This window comes from Bos taurus, chromosome 12, assembly GCF_002263795.3.
Source record: "Bos taurus isolate L1 Dominette 01449 registration number 42190680 breed Hereford chromosome 12, ARS-UCD2.0, whole genome shotgun sequence".
In the NCBI taxonomy this organism is placed as follows: Eukaryota; Metazoa; Chordata; class Mammalia; order Artiodactyla; family Bovidae; genus Bos; species Bos taurus.
This window is the reverse complement of record NC_037339.1, coordinates 86,342,289-86,363,010: the sequence shown is the minus strand read 5'-3', so window position 1 is coordinate 86,363,010 and position 20,722 is coordinate 86,342,289. Positions and strand designations below refer to the sequence as shown.

At 56.8% G+C, this 20,722-nt stretch overlaps 1 protein-coding gene across 6 annotated transcripts in view; it reads right to left on the bottom strand.

The window, feature by feature from the left end:
- ATP11A (ATPase phospholipid transporting 11A) overlaps positions 1-20,722 on the bottom strand; it is a 104,735-nt gene that overhangs the window by 29,575 nt on the left and 54,438 nt on the right. For all 6 annotated transcript variants that reach the window (XM_025000176.2, XM_059892342.1, XM_002692013.7 and 3 more), the window contains exons 4-16: positions 20,513-20,593; positions 17,913-18,020; positions 15,776-15,904; positions 13,572-13,675; positions 13,102-13,152; positions 10,196-10,260; positions 9,475-9,556; positions 8,133-8,283; positions 6,917-7,114; positions 6,103-6,276; positions 5,346-5,509; positions 3,253-3,324; positions 2,169-2,242 (exon numbers count right to left, since the gene is read on the bottom strand). In XM_025000176.2, coding sequence (XP_024855944.1) covers positions 2,169-2,242; positions 3,253-3,324; positions 5,346-5,509; positions 6,103-6,276; positions 6,917-7,114; positions 8,133-8,283; positions 9,475-9,556; positions 10,196-10,260; positions 13,102-13,152; positions 13,572-13,675; positions 15,776-15,904; positions 17,913-18,020; positions 20,513-20,593 — 1,453 coding nt within the window. The remainder of the gene's footprint in view (positions 1-2,168; positions 2,243-3,252; positions 3,325-5,345; positions 5,510-6,102; positions 6,277-6,916; positions 7,115-8,132; positions 8,284-9,474; positions 9,557-10,195; positions 10,261-13,101; positions 13,153-13,571; positions 13,676-15,775; positions 15,905-17,912; positions 18,021-20,512; positions 20,594-20,722) is intronic.

Sequence of the window (20,722 nt, the reverse complement as noted above, 5' to 3'; positions counted from 1 at the left end):
ACTTTCACACTTTCTTTGATTAAACAGTCAGTGTCTCTGTGGATTAACTGCTGCCACCGCGGGTTCCAACGGCCCGGCCTCTCCCATGAAGCCCCGAGAGGTGCCCCAGGAAACCTCCTCGAGGAAAGGACTTTCAACAGCTCTCGGTTTCCACAGCCCAGCGCCTGCTCCAGGCTCGGCCACGCTGTTCATGGCCAAAGTGGAGCAGTTTATGCAGATGCTGTCATCCAGCCCCAGGGGCGAGCACGGTGCTCCAGGCAGCCCAGGAGAGCGTGCGGACGGGGCGGAGGATGGGGTGTGAGCAGCGGGGGCATCGCTTCCCGCCACGGTGGGCGTGACAACCGGCTCGCAGACTGCCCCCGAGACGGTTCACCTCCTAGACTACACATCTGTATGCGGGCAGTCGCAGGACAAGGAGCCTGATGGTGTGAACCTCAGCAGCCAAACACCTTCACCCTGGATAAGCCGAGCGCTGCCCAGAGGCAGCAGAGGCAGCACAGGCGACCGGGACTCATCTCCAAACACGATGGGCAGTGCGCTTCCTATGTCCCGCCGGCCCCGTGGCCACGTGTTACAGGACCATCGACATAAAGTACTTGAGCTTTCACGGTGCTCACCGGTGTGAGTCTCGTGGGTGGAGCTGTCACGTCTGACAACCGGTTGGAGGCGAGGGAGCCATGCGGGTCAGAGAACCGGCCCCAACTTGCCCGTGTTCCCCAGGGCATGGAGCCTGGTTCCTGGGGTGCGGCTGAAAGATGGGCTTCGGCAGCCGCCTCGACGTCCCCACCAGCTCAGGAGACAGAGCAGGCACTTCTGGTCAACACCGTGTGAGGACCCTGGTGACGTGGAACCCTCCCACGCGCCCTCGGCCGCCTTCAGGCTGGCTCTGTTTATAGTTTCAGGGCAGTGTCTCCGTTTGCCTGCTCGCCGGGCAGGTTTCCAAAGAGAGAAACATAGCCTGGCATGGTCTAGTTTCAAGAGACAAAAGCAAGTAGGGTCCCACATCTCTTGGTAAGATGCCACGGGAAATGGAGTTAGACGCCGAGTCCAGCGATGTCTACCGCGCGCCCGGCACTGCGGGGGCGGGCACACTGCTGCCCAGTGTGGCGCCCTGTTCAGGACGCCTGCAGCCCAGAAAGGACGGGAGAGCTGACAGTCCATCAGGCTGAGGAGACCACGGAGGCCTCCGACAGGTGGTCAGGGAGGTGTCCTGGGAGAGGGTCTGAGGTGGGGGGTCCAGACCAGGGGAGGGTCTGAGGGGGGAGAGTCCAGACCAGGGGAGGGTCTAAGGGGGGAAGAGTCCAGACCAGGGGAGGGTCTGAGGGGGGAGAGTCCAGACCAGGGGAGGGTCTAAGGGGGGAAGAGTCCAGACCAGTGGAGGGTCTGAGGGGGGAGAGTCCAGACCAGGGGAGGGTCTGAGGGGGGAAGAGTCCAGACCAGGGGGGGATCTGAGGGGGGAGAGTCCAGACCAGGGGGGGATCTGAGGGGGGAGAGTCCAGACCAGGGGAGGGTCTGAGGTGGGGGGTCCAGACCAGGGGAGGGTCTGAGCGGGGAGAGTCCAGACCAGGGGAGGGTCTAAGGGGGGAAGAGTCCAGACCAGAGGAGGGTCTGAGGTGGGGGGTCCAGACCAGGGGAGGGTCTGAGCGGGGAGAGTCCAGACCAGGGGAGGGTCTGAGGTGGGAGAGTCCAGACCAGTGGAGGGTCTAAGGGGGGAAGAGTCCAGACCAGGGGAGGGTCTGAGGGGGGAGAGTCCAGACCAGTGGAGGGTCTGAGGGGGGAGAGTCCAGACCAGGGGAGGGTCTGAGATGGGCGGTCCAGACCAGGGGAGGGTCTGAGGTGGGCGGTCCAGACCAGGGGAGGGTCTGAGGTGGGCGGTCCTGACCAGGGGAGGGTCTGCGGCACGGATGGGGTGGGGGACCCAGGACGCAGGCTGCCTTGTGTGTAAACTGAGGGGTGGGTGAGGAGTTGACCTCGGGATGGGTCGCCAGACTAAGCCAGCCTAAGATGCTGGGGCCCAAACAGGGCTGGAGGTGAACAGCTAGTGCAGATGTGTCTGTGTTTAAAGGGAGAACAAATGGTTAAAGCCTTAGAGCCTCACAAACTTGAGGCATCAGAATAAAGCACAACCACAGGGACCATTTGACAAATCAAAGGAAAGGAATTTCCACCTGTAGCAGACTTGACGATTACACTCATCCGCCTTCTTACTGAGTCGAAACTCAAGATTTCCAGCAACTCAAACCTGAAAGAGAGATTGAAAACTCGTTTTGACGTTCACGTGGCTCCGTGAGTCACAGCATCTGGGTAACGACCAGCCTCCCCTGCAGGTGACACGGCCCCTGAAGCAGCGGGTGGGTGTCAGCCGGGCACGGCGTGAGGCTGCCCAGGAATCTCCGGCCGCACCGAGCGGTGGGGATGGCCTGAGAGGTGCTCTCACCTGCCTGTCCAGCTGGAGACCAGGAGCCGGACAGCAGGGTCCCTGCCCTCCCAGGGGTCACACCACAGCGCCCAGAGGCCCCCAAGTGCTTTGGGGAGGAGCCGCAGCTGACCGTGGCTAGAGAACCCAGAAGCCCCTTCTGGAGTCAAGGGTTCACCACCTCCCCCACACCCTGGGAGTCTACTTTTCCAGAACGGAAATCCTGTTCTTTGAGATCATCGTCACCAAAGGTTATATTCCTTACCAACTGCGCCATCTCCATGATAGCCCAGTAATGCTTATTACCAAGGAGAGACGGACAACCCATCATCCAAGTCAAAATCGAAACACACCACGTGTCCCCGGGGCCAGCACTTTCAGACTGGACAGTCCCCGAAGGTCGATATGGAAAGTGAAACCCCCCGTCCATCTCCTGCTCAGTGTTTCTACAGGACCCCACGCTCCACGGCCTGGAACGGGCTCTGAGGACACAGGGTCCCGGGGCCACTCCAGGGGGAGGGCTTACGTCTTCCCTCTTGTGGGGGTCAGAGCATGGCCTCGGGGTGTCAGAATGGACTAGAAGGTTCCCGAACTCCTGCAGTGAAACGGACACCACATGGCTTCACCCAAGCCTGTTGGACGCTGCACCACCACCCAACCTCGCCCCTAAGCGTCCAACTCAGACTCCCAGGGCGTTCTGGCAACGTGCTTGGGGTCGTTACCGAGAAGAGGGAGGAAGAGTCATGGGAAAAGTACAGAGAATTTGGTATTTTCTCCGGTAACAAAACACTGGGAAGACAATGCTATATTCCCCTCCCATCCAGGGGTGTCCTCACCTCTCGATGTCATTGTCCCTGTTCAGCAGCTCCATGTAATTGTCCTTCAGCCTCAGGTACGTGAAACCAAATCTGCGGGGCAGACAAACCCAGGGGTTAATGTGGACCTCTTTCCTCCTCACAGATACTTCTGTTTCGTACTTTGGGAAAGCTTTCCTTTTGGAGAAGAAATGCTTCTAGTAAAACGGAGACTGTAAGCTGTGTGGCGAAGTCAGTGCTGAATTTATTCACTGTCTGAGAAAATTCTCCACGAGCCCAGGGAACTGGACGTGGGAACGGCCGCTCGGCGCTTCACACGTGATGAGCTGCTTCCTACTGGTGACGCTGCAGGGCAGCAGGTCTGGGGAGTGGGCCCTGTCTCTACTATCAGGGGGGCCCTTCAGAGGTTACGACATCAGAATTAGGACTCTGGGAGCCTGTCAGTCTCCAGGCGGACGCTCGGTCTACTGACAAGGAAACCACAGCCCAGCTCAACACGGGGCCGCAGGGCACTCGACTCGTGACGTGCATCCAACACCGGCAGGCGCGGGAGCTCCGCCCGCACCGGCCCAGCGACGGGCTAGAGCAAGCGGCCCGGCTCCTGGTGCAAGGAGCTCACGGGAGGAGGACACACACTCGAGCACCACAGCAGCCCTGACAGTGCGCAGGCGCTGCAGCCCGTGGGCCAGGGCCCGCTGGCCTGGGGGAGCTGCTGCCGGAGGAGAGGCGGCTCAGGGGCGGTCCCTGCGACTGAATGTGCCTTACTGCCTGAGCGCTCGTTTTCCAAGAGACAGGTCTCACTCGCTCTGAGAACTCTCCCCTAGGTGCGTGTGAATACGTATGTTGAACACACAACACACACACCTGATTATCACTGTCAAATTGCAGGAAAAATGCAGCATTTAGTCCACGACAAAAACACGGTTCCAATTAGACTAGGGGTGTCTGATGCCCATGCTCCGAGGGCAGTGAAGGGGAAGGTAAGAGCCCTTGCTGATTTTTTAACTGAAGGCGGCTGACTCACTCTATGGTGAGTTTTTAACTGAAGGCGGCTGACTCACTCTATGGTGAGTTTTTAACTGAAAGCGGCTGGCTTACACTATGGTGATTTTTTAACTGAAGGTGGCTGGCTCACTCTATGGTGAGTTTTTAACTAAAGGCGGCTGACTCACTCTATGGTGAGTTTTTAACTGAAAGCGGCTGGCTTACACTATGGTGATTTTTTAACTGAAGGCGGCTGGCTCACTCTATGGTGAGTTTTTAACTGAAAGCGGCTGGCTTACACTATGGTGATTTTTTAACTGAAGGCGGCTGACTCACTCTATGGTGAGTTTTTAACTGAAGGCGGCTGGCTCACTCTATGGTGAGTTTTTAACTGAAGGCGGCTGGCTCACTCTATGGTGAGTTTTTAACTGAAGGCGGCTGGCTCACTCTATGGTGAGTTTCAGATGCACAGCAGCGTGACTTGGTTCTTTACGCAGCTCACATTCTGCTACAAGTTGTTAGGAGGCTCTGGCTTAGTTCCCTGTGCTGTGCAGTGAATCCCGCACCTTCAGAGTTAAATCAGGGTCATCGGCGATGAGAACGGGATGACATGAAATTACCATCTGGAGAGAAGTGTTCTCCCAAGTGTTTGCGTGGAGCCCCGTGTCAGGAAGCAGCAACAACGCCCAGTAAAGAGACGTGAAGGAGCTGGTGGGACAGGACTCACAGGAGCGAGCGGTGAGAGAGCTGCAGCATCCAGCCCAGCCCTTCTCACGCTGTGGGACCCTGCAAGTTGCTTGACCTCAATTTTTTAGGATGGATGAGGAAGACTTGTCATAAAGGATTCTAAGACTGCATCTTAAAAACGTCTGTGAGTGTTTGCAGGGGCCTCTAGTTTATGCAGAAGTTAGGAGGGAAACCACCATCTAAGACAGCAGGAGGAAGCCACATCCACTGCCTGGGGATCAGAGGACGGCCTGAGCCCAGAGGCAGTGGCCGCCTGGCCCCCACCCCAGCGGAACGCCCCAGGCCCAGGGGCCTGGTCAGGATGCTCCCAGGACACGTCCACTGTGACGGTGGACAGCGCCCAGGACACCCAGCCTCCAGGACCAGAGTCGCCCGACACGCACCTCTGGATGCCCTCGACCAGGGCCACCTCGTCGGGCGAGGACGAGATGTATGCAGAGCGCTTCCCCGAGTCTGGTGACTTCTGGGGCCCATCCACCTCATCGTCATCCTTCACCTGGATGGTGTGGCAGAGACAGAGGGCCCGGAAAAACAGCTCCTCCCGCTCCTGAAACACAGCACAACGCACAGCTCTAAGCACGTCCACTTAAGACAGAAGGAACCCAAACAGAAGACGACAACCAACACGGCCGGGCCTGCAGCCGTCGGGGGTGGGGAGCGTTAGCTCTGCCCCTGGGGGTGGCGGCGGAGTCCAGGCCAGACGAGATGGACGTGGACGCAGGGAGGTGGCAGGTTCAAGTTTCTGGAAGGGCCTCTGGGGTGACTGCTGACGAGGGCAACGCCCCTCCCTGAGGGAGTGAGATCTGGAGCTGCAGCGGCAGGCTGTGTGTGTGCGTGTCCACGTGCGTGCGTGTGCACAACTGTGCAGCTTGTGTGAGCACAGGTGTGCCCGTGCCTGTGACTGGGTCCCTGTGAGTGTGTCCATGCGTGAGCACGCACTCACTCTCAGTGTGACGTGAGCGGTCTCCAGCCCCAACGAGACGGCCGGATTCACTGGGGACGCCCGCGGGGACGCCTGCACCCACATCTTTCCTTCCTGCGAGTCCCAGACCCCGGGACAGGAGGTGCCCTTGCTGTGTCCTGAGACACGCCCGTGGGAAGGGAGGGGGCAGGACGAGGGCGGGAAGCACGAGCACCTACCCGCCCACTGGCGCCCGGGGAGGCGTCGATCATGTCGATGGCGGAGGCGTCGGGGAGCACCTGGCCATTGCAGACGGCGTGCGGCACGCACACGTGGCCCTCCACACAGCACTCCTTGAACTCCATGTTGTTCTCCGTGAGGGTGCCCGTCTTGTCCGTGAACACATACTCCACCTGCGGACGCGGCTCTGCTGCCAGTGCTGCCCCCGAGGGGCTCGGACCCCCACCCTCTGCCCCTCCACGGTGCTCCTGCTCGGGGCTCCCACCCACGTGCCCTCTGCAGGGCAGGTCCTGGCTATCACACCCACTTAGCAGGTCAAGGCAGCACAGAGCTCAGGCCCCAAGCTGGCAGCCTGGACAGCTCAGTGGAGGGGTTTTGAACTCTCTTTATGCCAGAGACTGAAGCTCAGTCTCACTCTGCCCACCCTGACAGTGATGACCTCGGGCCATGAGGCCTGAGAGGACGGCTGGGGGAGCTGAGGGCTCACTGCCGATTCACCCCAATCCAGGCCCCCGAAACGCAGAATCAGCACCACTTAGAAAGGCCACGGGTGAGCCGGTGTCGGTGAGTGAACGTCACGAGTCTGCCTAACCTGTCGACACAGAAGCACCACCTCTGTCACACAAGGAGGGGGAATCTGCTGCCGTCTTTCGGGTGTAAGTCGTATCTGCTCAGGGATGGCAGCGTCCCCCTCCGAACACCCAGGGCGTCTGCTGCAGGCTGAGAGTCACATGGCCTCTGGAAACCCAAGGACGCAGGTGCGAGGGGCTCCCCCACCAGCCAGCGAGAGAAGACAGCTCCGGAGACACTGACCTGCCCCAGCTCCTCGTTCAGATCCGAGGTGTTGACCAGCGGCCCTTCCCCCATCTCCTCGTCAAACATGTCCTCGTCCCAGGTGAGGAAGTAGGAGCCCAGGAACTTCTGCAACTCCACGGTGACGTACATGGACACGGGAATGATGTAGTTGAAGAGAACCATGAAGGCCAGGAAGTCCGTGAAGGCTCTGAGGAACTGAGACGGCGCAGCGTGGTCACCGCCAGCGCTGCATAGCTGGAGCTCAGCTTAGCTGGCCCAGCTCAGCAAGTGCTGCTTTTGAATACAGGTGCTTCAGACCCAAAGGTGAAGACCACCTGGGCGTCGGGGGCCGCCTGCTTTCCTCTGTCCGCCCACTTGGGCGCCGAGGCTGGCCCAGGACGGGAGCGGCCCCACACCTGTGCTGCTGATGGGCGGGGTCGGGGGACGGCCACCTGTGAGTCACACCTGGAGACAGTGGGGGCCTCCCGCCGAGAGCCCGGAGGACACCAAACAGTGGATTACTGTTTCCTCTGAGATTCCAGCAAATGACCAAGCTTAGGTCTGGATAAGCGGCTTTTCTGTCTAGTTTCGTCCTTATTTCTGAGCCATTTAGTCTCCTGGGAGGCTGGACTGAGCTCAGGAAAGAGGCAGGGGCCCAGGCTGGGATCTGCACATGGCTCAGGCAGATGCGGTAGGCCCAGCCGGAAAACGGCACCATTTTAAGCAGAAAAAGTGGAAGTGGAAGGAAAGTCGCTCAGTCGTGTCTGACTCTTTGCAACCCCATGGACTGTAACCTATCAGACTCCTACGACCATGGGATTTTCCAGGCAAGAATGCTGGAGTGGGTGGCCATTTCCTACTCTAGGGGATCGTCCCGACCCAGGGATCGAACCCGGGTCTCCTGCATTGCAGGCAGATGCTTCACCATCTGAGCCACCGGGGAAGCCCCTAAGTAGAGGAGATTTAATCAAATTAACACACTGGGGACTTGACTGGTGGCCCAGTGGTTAAGACGCCACGCTCCCAAGGTTTAAGGTTCGTCCTTATGGATTTAGGATGGAAGCTGATACTTTTCCAGACCCGAATATTCAAATACCCAAAGAAGGCGGAGCAACCAGCGCCTATGGGGGGGCAGCTGATTCTTTCACCGTCACCAGCATGTCTACTACCAACAGTTCATCATCCCGTGCCCCCAGGCGTCCACAGCACCCGCCCACGGGCGCCTCCGCTGTACCAGGTTCCTCTGTCTCTCCGCCTCCGTCTTCCGGTTGTACCACGGCTCGTCCCGGGACGGCTCGCTCTGCCACACGTACTTCAGCGTGGTGTTGATGAGTGCCTTGCTGATAAGGATGCACAGGTACACGACGAGGAACACGTTCATCGATCTGAAACACAAGACGGGCGTGGAGACTGGGTGCCTGCTCCCCCAGGAACCCGGAGCGGGCTGTCGAACGTCGGAATGAGCACGCTGCGAGCAGACAGGAACAACACAGCAAAGGGACCCCCCGACCAACTGTCCAAGCGGCAAAGGCAAGCTTGTCTACATCTGCGTCCACTCTGGCCACTGGCCTGTGTTTGGGGCCACAAGGACAGAGCTGGGGGCAGGGAACTCTGGTGGACAGGAGCGCAGGGCACGGCCGCCCTGCTCAGGGGGCTTCTGCACGGTCTAAGGCTCTTAATTCACAGAAGCCCTGGAAACCAACGTCTTCTACTGCGAAGCATCAGCCTGTGCGTTCCCAACCTGGAGGAAGGCAGGAGGGAATGAGCGAACGCCTTGAGTAGGAAAACTGCTGAGTCCTTAGCCAGTCCTTAGGAGCCTATGAAGGAGGTCTGATTTTCCAGTATCTGAGACTGATTTGTCAATGCAGACATCTGGAAACTAAGTATCCTTCCTTAATAAGAACCGACAGCCCAACTTCACAGCTGATGCAGCCACAGGTGGGCAGAGACCCAGGATTCCACTTGGAGGTCAACTTGCCAACAGCAGACAATGGTGCCCCGACCGTCACCCCCAAATCACTAAGGAGCCAGTATCTCTTCACTTCACCACGTGTGGTCACCCAGTCGTCCACCTCAGGTTAGGGACGCACTGTATTTTGTGAGGCAAAGAAGACACCACCTGGGCCACATTTTCTTACAAACCCAACTCTGTCCTGACTTATTATCAAAAGGATTTTACTGTTTAGTGAAGACTGTTGGCTCTGCTCACACTTTCCTCAGTGTGAGGAAAAGCGACGTAATTTCGACTTTTTCACAGGAGGACCTGATGGCGTCCACAGCTGGCCTTGGCCCAGCTGTCTGCACTCAGGTGGGAGTCTACATGTGGCTGGGTGCAAGGCCTCCACAGCCCCATGAAATAAGACGGTCCGTCTAAGATCTAAATCATCAGCCCAACCGTCGTCTGTCAGACCTCACGGAGTTGCTGATCAGACCAAGAGGAAAACGATTTCACCACTGCCGGGGTTTGCGACAGTGGAAGTCAGGATTTTTACGTGATTCAGATGAGATGGGGCGCACCAGGGTGGTATGGCTGTAGGCTCTTTATGCAATTCAATCCATGGGATATACGAGCTTACTTTTCAACAGCAGACCGCTTCTGGGACTTGGATTGGTAGTTCAGTGCCATCTTGGTCTCCATGCCCGTGTAAATAGCAACACCTGTGAAGCAGAGAGTAGATGACAGAGCAGCCGCACAGCTGTGTCTGTCTGCTGCACACAGTAAGGCACACGCAGAGAGGCACACGCGGAATTCTGGACAAAATAAAGCGTACTTTACATTTTTCTAGGCCAGCTAGCTGTTCATAAAAAGTCATACAAAAAGATTCTTTAGACCAAAGACTTTTTTTCTTCCTGCATACGTAGGGAGCAATCTGTACTTTTTTAAAAACAAGTTCAGATTCTAGTTATTTGGGTTTCCCAACAATAAGACACACTTGTGTATTACTTGTGTATCAGTTAAAACATAAAAATTAACCCCCTGGAAATGGAAACTACTAACAAAGAAACACAGCCATTGAAAGAACTTCCTGCAGAGCGTGTGTGAATTCTTTCACAGGCACGACTTCATGCTCGAGTCACCAGCTGCAGGCGCTCAGTGCGCAGGCAGCGCCCTGACATGTCCCTGGGGGACTGTGGTCGTGCATGCAGACTGGTTTTCTTAGGACAATTCGCCACCATAAATCCACAGCACCTCAGAGCACAAAGAGACACTTTCAGGCACCTCCACGGATTTTAACTGCTTACGGGGCCCTTAGTCTTAGCAGCTAGTGTTAATAATTCACTAATTAGAACATTTACCAAAGATTTTCTCGGTGTTCTTCAGCGTGGCTCCTCTAAGAAGCAGGTTTTCCGATCCTAATGACCTGCAAAGAGAAGGACGACAGGAAACAGGGCAGTGGAGAAGCAGCTCACAGGCTCGACACTGCATCTCACGAGGAAACCATCTCAGTGTAGATCCGCCTGTATCTGGACTATGAACTCTAGCCGAGCCCCAGGAAAGGCAGGCACTCTTTCCCTGGGGCCAGTAAGAACCGTCTGCTGGGAGATTCCCACAGTCAGCTCCATCAGGGCCCCAGACCCACTGGGTGGCCCCCAAGGCTTTGATGCCACTCCATTAGAGACAGCGAGGGTCTCACCACCAGCAGCACCAGGGCCCTCCCCAGAAGTGCCACCCCACAGACCAGCCCGGAAACCCGCCCCAACAAGCTTCACATCTGAGGCCGGCTGCGCTGGGGATGCCAAGTGGTGCCTGCGACTCACTGAGCTGTTTCTAGCACATCCTGGGGGAGTATCACACACATTAACACAGTCTGGCTTTCAGAGAGGCGCTGGGGGCTCAGTGAGGCACCCACAAGCACGCAGCCAAGCCGCAGGCCCTGGACGCAGCTGGCCTGTGAGTCTGCAGTGACCCGTGCACTGCTGTGCTGGGGCGACCGAGGAAGTTAAAAACCATTCATGTGAAAACAAGCACTTGGGACTCAACAGTGAGATGAGTCAACTCAACAGCCGACAAACTCTGCCTTTAGGGGTTCGGGGGCCAGTGGTTCCCTCTGTTGACCGAGAAATCATTTCTTCTCATTTCCCAAGAGCAGAAAGGGAATCAGAAGCAGATTCAGATTCACTAACTTTACATCTACAATGTTCTCCTGATTTTCTTTGGAGAGTAAAGGGATTTGGGGTAGAGGGGAAAATTTGCTCAAGTTTTCTTTTCATTCAATTAGCATTTGATTTCCTTTTACCAAGGGAGGCTGAGGACTTACTGAACAATATAAGCGTGAATGCATCCCGTGTACTCAGCTGACCCGGCTCAGGACCACATCAGGGTGAAGACGAGAAAGAGGGCCTGCCCAGTGGGGCGCGCTGGCTGGGACGCCCTGACCCGAGGGGTCTGCCCAGGGCCGTCTGCGGTCTCAGGGCGTGGTCCCCAGCCCGACAGCCTCGTGGGACGGGCGCCCTGGTACACACGCGTCCATTTCTGTTACAGGCACTGTCAGCCTCTGTCGGCAAACACGGCAGCGCACGTCCAAGGTGTTTACGGAAACAAGTGGCCCTTCATACAGTGTCTCTGGTGTCTAAAAATAACTTATTTTAAAAACCACTTTGCTCCTGGTTTGGACAGGAGGATGAAGAAACATCACTCAGAAAGGATCCGGAAATTGGATATACAATTCATATCTGTCCACACCACAAATTTATAAACATCTTTAAACATCCAAATATTAAAAATCTGCTGACTTTAGTATAAATACTAAAACAAGCAAAACTAGATAAAGTATCAGAATACGGTAACAGTAATTCTCTCTCAAGAGACTCAGGCGTCAACTTTGTACAAATATCAAATAAGGAAAACCAGCCGTGCTGACTTCTCCAGGTTCACCCACTGGTGCTATGGAGCCAGCTCAATCTATCCACCCTCCTTCAAATACAAATTAATCCTCACGAGGCACAAGAATACAGGTTGGTTCTCCTCACTAACCAGCCATTCACGTTTAGAACAATATGTGTTTAAGAAAGACCAAGGCAAGGCCTCCACAGGTCTGGAAAGCTCTTGCTAACCTGCTGATGAAGAGTGGGGATAAACACACGCTAAAAAGGTGCCAACTGCTTCCTTAAAACAAGCAATTCCTGGAGCCTCTCAAGGAGAGAAACCCCGCAACTGCTTATTCGACATTAATCTCCATTTTCTTTTCTACTTCCGGGCCAGTGTTTTCTTTAATACACACGGTAATACCAGAACACCAGCAATCTGAAGACGTGTGAACTGGAGGAAAATCAATCTCTGACCAGCAGGGTTTGTGGAAAAGGACTTCAAAGGCAGTCCCCTCAGTGCAGACCTCGAGACCTCGCGCGGGTAAAACGTCCCCAGGCCTGGGAAGCGGAGGCCGCAGAGCCCACGGCCGGGCTGAGCGGGGTCCGAAGCCTCGGGGCCGAGTCAGCTCCCAGCCGCCAGCGGTCTGGGAGTGGATGCCCAGCTGGGACCTACACTGGTCACTGTGCATCCCCTGCAGCAGGTTCCCATCCCTGGTGGGCGTGAACCCGGAACAGGCCCTTGGGAGGCACATCCCCGATGTCCAGGGCAAGAAGGTGCCCGGAGATGACCACGAGCAGATTCACGCAGCCGATCCGACGGCCTCCAAGTCAGAAGCCATTCGGCCTCATAGTCTGTTCAGCTACGGAAGGTGTTTCTAACGGGGAACCGCACCCTCCCGTCATCTGCTGTGAAGGCACCCTCAGCAGACTCTCGGGAGAACATTCTCCATGGTGTGGTTAGTGTGTTAACACATCCAGACGTATGTACCAGAGAAACCAGCCACGGGACAGAGCCCAGACTAGTCAGGCAGGACTCCCTCAAACCAGCCACGGGACAGAGCCCAGACTCTAGTCAGAAAGGGCTCCCCTCAAACCAATTAAAGGACAGAGCCCAGACTCTAGTCAGGCAGGACACCCTCAGATCAGCCATGGGACAGAGCCCAGACTCTAGTCAGAAAGGACCCCCTCAAACCAGCCATGGGACAGAATCCAGACTCTAGTCAGACAGGACCTCCTCAAACCAGCCATGGGACAGAGCCCAGACTCGAGTCAGACAGAACCCCCTCAAACCCACTGTACAGCGACCATGAACAGCTCTCATCAGGAAAAGAACCACGTTTAATTGAACGATAGACATGAAACCCCCCAGCGTTCACAAGAAGCAGAGAACTCACCTCACCACAGGGTCATTTTGATCGTTGTAAACATTTATGCGGCCGACGAACCTGGGGGCGGGAGGGTCAGGTCACTGCCAGGGCGGCGGGGGGGCGGGAGGGAACAGGACCTGAGACCCTGGCTCCTGGACAGCCCCCACCCCGTACCTCCGTCTCTAAGAAGGGCTGAGTCCTCCCGAGAACACAGGGGTGGGGGGCTCAACCACGCTTCTTCCCCGCCCTGCTTTTACTTGCTCATGACTTAAATGACTTAAATGACATTTCTTAAAATGACTTCCTCGAAGCACAAAAAATTCATTTTTCTTCAACACGTTTAGTTCCACGAAGCCTTTTCAAGTATCTGAACAGAGAGCTAGAGATCGGAGGGGCCTGGGCTTCCCCAGTGATGCACACACACACCCACCCCCAGCCAGCCAGGAGCCAGGCCCTGGGGGCAAGGGGCGGGGGACCCGGGGAGGAGGCCCGCTTACTTGTAGAGGTCAGGCTGGGGCTGCTCACACTCGATGGTTGCGTGGAGACTGTCGATGTCTTCCTCCGAATGGAACCCCTTTGTGTCCTGAACTGCGTAATGGGTCTGCAAACGGACAGGACATGGGGGGTCACAGCCCAAACGAGCAACACGATCTCCCCGCAGTGGGAGCCCCGTCCTGGGGCAGCCCCGGTGTTTAATGTTTATGCACATAAATAAGCCTGAGTACAAAGCCTGGCTACCGTATGGGACAGAGTCTGCAGATGTAAAACGTTGTAAGACTACAGGTGCCCCCGCGCGTGATTCCTGCACCCAAGAGGCGCCAGCACAGCGTCCTCAGCCAGCGTCCTCAACGAGCCCAGCTCTCCTCCAAAACAGACATCTGGGTTCATCTGTCCAGACTAGACGCCACGGCCCCAGCCCTGCCCCAGCTCAACGAGCCCAAGTCTCCTCCAAAACAGACACCTGGGTTCATCCGTCCAGACTAGACGCCACGGCCCCAGCCCTGCCCCACCTCAATGAGCCCAAGTCTCCTCCAAAACAGACATCTGGGTTCATCTGTCCAGACTAGACGCCACGGCCCCAGCCCTGCCCCAGAGTCTCCGAGGCCAACAGTCTGGGTGGCGCCCGAGAACCACATTTCTAAGCAGATCCCAGGGCTGCTGGTGCTGCTGGTCTGGGACCCCATTTTGCGAAGATGGGCCCTGAGGGCACCAGGAATGGTGGACAGGTGGGCCGGCTTGGGAGGACGCCATCTCCTCCCCAACCCTGATGAGTAAGCTCGGGCAAGCGTGTGAGGATTCACAATGACGGGGGCACGATCACAGCATCCGGCTAACAGGTGAAAGCTCCGGCGCGTCCCACACTGGGGAGCTTCTAAACTGTCCTCACGAGAGCTCTGTCCACATCTGACGGACAGGAGCGCTCTGCAGGTGTGACCAGTACAGGGCCCCTCCTCTGCTCTTGAGGAGACAGCTCCGGTGCCTCGAGCCCAGGAGCCCAAACACAGACGTCGGCCACAGGCCACGTGTGGACGGGTGTGGCTTCCCCCTGACCGCAGTGATGCACTGGACCCTCGAGGCATCTGCTCCCGAGAAGGGTGGCCGCATCTGGGCAGGGACGTCCCCCTTTGGGTGGGGGTGTGGACGGCAGCCCACTGCCCGTGGTCGGGTGTGAACGGCTCGCCTAGGCTGGGGAGGAGCGGACACGACCCCTCCCTCAAGCTCTGACGGCCACTGAACACCGAGCACCCTCCACCCAAAACTGCTCTCCGTACAGACGACTGTGCCACAAGGCTCCTCCCCTGGGATTCGGGATGTAGAAAATGTGAGAGTGAGTGTGGAAACCCTACAGGCATCATGTGATGAGACTGTGGTCATCCACAGGGGAGGAGCAGGGCACCCTTCAGGGCTTGCCCCTCGGGGAAGCTCCTGTGTCCACGGGAGCCAGAGCCTCAGAAATGCTGGACCCACAGGCCAGGCTCACTTTCATAAACTCCCTGCAAGAGTCTGTGTTTTCAAAACAGTGAAATCCTTAAAATTAACAGCTGTGTGCTTTTCGTTTGTGATCATTAATTAAAATTGTTTAGTACCAGCTGCCAGTACAGAACTCCACACTGAATGTAAGAAATGAATCATCATTTCTGAAAATCCTTACTAAGATACTTTAACAAAAAGATGCTCATTGAAGTAATAAGCGGGCAAAATCGAGACTCACTTTCCATACAATTCCAGTCTGGTGAAGTCACTGATTTTGACAGGTAAAATGAAAACGTCCAAATTCTAACAATCTCTTCCTTACGTCCTTAACTGGGTGCCCTCGCTAAGCAGCAGCTAAAAAGGAACGTGGACTTGCTTCTGTTATCTGGAGAGGCTGAGGGTTAGGGCGCTGGGGTGGGAAGAAGAAAGTGGGGATTGAGGAGACGCAAACGAGAGGAAACAGTCCCTGGTCTCCCTGAATGCAGAGCCTCATTCCCCGTGCAGCTTCCGGCCACCGGAGCACAGCTCTCAGGGGAAGGGGGGGGGGGCGGGGTGTCCCTGAACACAGAGCTTCACTCCCCGTGCAGCTTCTGGCCACAGGAGCACAGCTCCCAGGGGAAGGAGAGGTCCCTGGACACAGAGCCTCACTCCCCGTGCAGCTTCCGGCCACAGGAGCACAGCTCCCAGGGGAAGGAGGGGGTCCCAAGGCAGAGAACAGGCATGTTACTTTGTGGCTGGACTCCCCATCCAGGCTGGCGGTGGTCACGTGGCAGGTCCCGTCCGCACGGCTGCTGGACAGGAAGATCAGGTCACAGGGGAAGGTCTCGTCCTCCTTGACCATGACGATGTCCCCAACCTGCAGGACAGACGACAGACAGCGCTGTGAACCGGAACCGGCCTCTGGGCCGGGGCTCCCACGGACGCCGTCACAGCATCGCTGGAAGGAAAGCGTGTGGATGACGCGGCTGAGAAGGGCAGCTTCCGGAGCATGTGGCCCAAACCCAGGAGAGACCAGGGAGGTCGACACACCACTGGATGCTTAGACCCTGGACATGCCACGGGGCATGATGAAAGAATGTTCTGCAATATTCTATTTTGCTATGATAGAAATACTTTGCAATATTTGAACTCCATCCAGGAGGATGAGGTGAGTGGTCATCCCATGGGCGTAAAGCCTGGGACGTGGCCACAGTGAAAAGGAGTGTGTGGTTCCAGCAGAGGACTGGCACAGGCCATCACGACAGAATGGGCTTAACGGGCTTTGGACAAAGGTACAAAAGCCAGTCAATGGAGGAGGGACAGCCTTCCCAACAGACGAGCTGGAGCGCTCGGGCAGTCCTGGGCAAAAAGGACTTTCACGTAAAAAGTAACACAAAATCGATAAGGAACTTAATCTAAAACTATAAAAACTTTAAGGGAAAAAACAAACAGGAGAAAGTCTTTGGCCACCAAGCCTTGGCAAAGAGTTCTTAACTTGACACTAAAAACATCATGCATATAAGGAAAAGTCAGTGAACTGGACTTCATCAAAATGAAGAGCCTCTGCTTAGCGAAATACCCCATTAAGGCATTTCTGGCAGAGGACCAGCGTCTAGAATATGTGAACTCCCAACATTCCACAGTAAAAACCCTCAATGAACCAAGCAGGAAGCGGGCAAGGGCCACAAATCCTAAACCAGCCCATCCTAAAGGAAATCAACCCTGAATATTCACTGGAAGGACTGATGCTGGAGCTGAAACTCCAGTACTTTGGCCACCTGATGCAAAGAGCTGACTCATTGGAAAAGACCCTGATGCTGGGAAAGATTGGGGGCAGGAGGAGAAGGGGACGACAGAGGATGAGATGGTTGGATGGCATCACCAACTCAATGGACATGGGTCTGAGTGAACTCCGGGAGTTGGTGATGGACAGGGAGGCCTGGTGTGCTGCAGTCCATGGGGTCGCAAAGAGTCGGACACAACGGAGCGACTGAACTGAAGTGAATGACACACCAGAGAAAAAGGAGTTCTGGGCAGAAGGAACACCTGCTGAGACAGTGAAGGACAGGGAGCTCGGAGGGCTGCAGTCCACGGGATCACGAAGAGCCGGACTGAACGAGGGACTGAGTAGAAGCAACAACAGCGAGAACAGGTGTCTCCGGAAGAAGACGCCCTGAGGGCGAACAGCAGGCGTGAGCCTGCTCGCCAGCCACCAGGGCGGCGCATGCTGAGACCGCACGCAGAATCAGGGCCACAGAGACGAGAGGCAGTGCCAAGCACTGCTGGGGTGCTGGGACAGAGCTGGCGGGAACACATGGGTGGGCAGGCTCTCAGGGCACGGCTGGGCTGCTCCCGCTCCACTAAGACGGGGTTTCCCACGATGACCCAGCAACTGAGCTCCTGACTTTTATACCAGAGAAAAGGAAACTATATTCACGATAAAAAACCTCTACACAGATGCTCACAGCAGCTTTATTCATCATGGCCCCGATCTGGAGAAACAGCCCCACCCCCCTGGTCCACCCCCACGGACTCTCCAAGCAAAGAAAGGCGTCCAGATGCCCACCCTTGGCGAGCCCCGAGGGAGTTCGACTGTGAGAGGAAAGCCAGTTTGGCAGGTACAGGCTGTGTGACCCCATCTACATAAAGACACGTCCTGGAGGTGGACCCACCTAGCGCTCAGGTCGCTGAGACCCTAAACCTGCTCTACAGTTGATTACAGCTTTAAAAACTGACCCACAGAAGAAAGGGGTTGAGAACACTGGTCGGAGCTTGCCTGAAGGGAGCAGCACTTGGGGAAGAGGGCGGTCTGCACGCAGTGACTAAAGCAATCTCAGACAGAAGTTCCGCCGAAGGCACGAGGGCCGCGTGCCGCGGGCACTCACCCGGAGCTTCCGGCTCTGCTTCCGCACCAGCCGGCCGTGCTGCACGAAGTGCACGGGGCACTGGTTCATGGCGTTGTCCGCTTTGTGGCGCAGCCAGTCCTCGTAGCCCTGCCGGGACCCAGGAGAGACGCCCGTGAGCCCTCGCCTGCTCCGGCCGGGCGGCCACACTCAAGGGCTGCTCCACGCCCGGGGAGGCTGGGCTGCGGTCCCCGGGGAAGGGGCTCTCCATGTGCAGCAGGCCAGGACGCCCAGCAGGGCTGACGGGGACCCGGGCGGGCGGCAGGTGGCCCCGAAACCGGGATTCAGCCCGGAGAACCGCAGGGCAACATGCAGGCAGGGGGCTGGCAGGGCCGCTGAGGGCCAGGCAGTCCCGGAAGGGCACAGCCCCGAATCCTCCGCCTCCTCAAGCCCTTCAGGGCTGCCGGCCCGTCGCCCCGGGTGGAGCCAGGGCAGACCCAGGCTGCAGAGGGCAGCGCCCCCACCCGCCTGGCACCATGTCCTGGCCGAAGTGGCAGGAAGGTCTCACGCCCAGGAGCCGTGGCCACCGCTCTCTGCTGGGCACCTTACACGCCACCCACCCCCAGGAGCCATGGCTGCAGGGCAGGATGCGCCAGGGCACCCCCTTAGGGATGGGGACGCCCCTTGCGCCGCAATCAGGGTGCTCTCAGGAGGCCTCCGTGCTCTTTCAGCTTCAATGGCACCACGGCCTCGGGGCAGAGCCCACTCAGGTCAGGACTGGGGTCTCCAGCCCCCCGGCCTGTCCCTCAGGGGCTCACACAGGGTGCTTCAAGCGCACAGACCAGGCTCCACCTGTGACACAGGCCCCTGTGTGCTCGTCTTCAGGCTCATCAGACACCCCACACGGTCCCCGAGATGGCCCGCCACGCCCATCAGCGTGTGTGGACGCCTGCACGGCCACATTCTCATTCTGTCCGCTCTTCAGACTTCTACATTCAAAGCCAATTTCATGGGCAACAGGTAAAATCATATCGCCGTTCAAATCTGTATGTGCAGATCACTGGCGAGTGGAAGACAAAACCCAGACGATCACAAGGGAAGCCTTCAATGCCACTCCCGTTCTGGATCAAACACTGACCAGTCCGGACACTCTCACCGTGCAGACCGGCAGGGGACTGGCCTCACGTTCACGAAGGCGGCCCCGAGCCTCGGCTCTTCGTGTTCTCTTGGTCGGGAGGAGTCGCTCTGCCGTGACTCCCGCCGCTCGGGGGCAGCGCGGGCGCCGTGACTCCTGTGATGGGCCTTCAGCGCTTTTATGTTTTATTTAGAGACTAACACAGAAAGCATGGCTTCGTCAGCAACAACGTGACCAAGAATTTAGATGCTGCCTTTCAGATATTTCAACGCAACATCATTGTGTTCAAAAGTATGCAGGAGATAAGGGACCTGTATCTGGAATATACAAATTGTCTCAGGGATAAGACACAATCCAATTTAAAAATGGGCCAATGACTTGAAGGTATTTCTCGAAAGAAAATTTACAAAAGGCCAGTAAGCTCATGAAAAGATGCCCAGCATCGTTTTTACGAAGGAAATGCGAAACCACCGTGGGTGCCACTTCACGTCCACTAGGGTGAGCGCACCCGAGGAAGACGGGTGACAAGGCTCAGCGGGAACGTGGAGGAACCGGAAACCCACGCACAGCTGGCGGGAACGTCCACGCCGCGGTCACTTGGAAGACACTTGCAACATTAGAGTAACTCTACTCTGTATGCACGCAGGGGAACCGAGAAGCTGTGTCCACACAAAGCTTCCGCGTGACTGCTCCTGACAGTGTTCTCCGGAAGAGCCAGAATAGCAGAAGCACCCAGATACCCATCAGTGGGTGCTGGATAAATACAACGTGGTCTGCACACGGGGTGGAGTATTATTCATCTATGAGTGAATCACTGACACACATTACCAGTGGATAAACCTTGAGAACACGCTCAGTGAAATAAGTCAGGCACAAAAGGTCACCAAGGTGAGATTCTGTTAATACAAACACCCGGGGTAGGCCGAGAGTGGACTGGCGGTTGCCAGGAGCCGAGGCTGGAGGAGGGGCTGGACAGTGAGACTCGCGGCTTTCTTCCAAATGGTGGGAACCGAACAGAGCTGATAGTTAAGCACTAACCCCCAGTGAACAGGTCATGGCAACAGCAGGTGAACTGCTCTCCCGTCGGTCACTGGCTCATCAGTCAGGGCTGCAGAGGGTGCAGGATCCACCCCGAGTCAGGAGTCGCGGGGCTGTGTTACGTGCGGGGGCACGTTCAGAGCCTCTGCAGGAGCGACTCCTCGGGTCCGGGCAGCGGGGGATGCAGCGGGCAAGCAACTCACGGGCCACTGCACGCGGTTCAACGTGAGGACGACAGGTTCCTCCTTGGATACTCAGGGCAGCAAATGAGCACTAAATTATTCAGCCTGCCTTGTTTTAACTCAAGAGTCCATCTAAACCAGTTACAGAAGTGAACTTTGGAGGTGAGCCGAATGTCCCGTGAACTGGCTGCAACGAGCCAGCAGACTCTGCTGTGGATGACACGCGGCCCCCGTAGCAGACCCTCTGTGGGACCCTCCTCCTCCCTGCCCGCATCTGCAGAGCTCACCTGCTTGATGGCCGTGACCGTGATGACGAAGAACAGCGGGAGACCGCTCGTCACCGGGCTCGTGGGCGTATCGATAATCAGCTGCAGGGAACAGAGGGTGGGTGAGTCAGCTTCAGAAACCCTTCTGAGGGGCTTCAGGTGGACTGCTTGGCCCTGGACACATCGTAGCATCCACTTTGACTCATGTTAACTCACTTGGCTGTTGCCCCA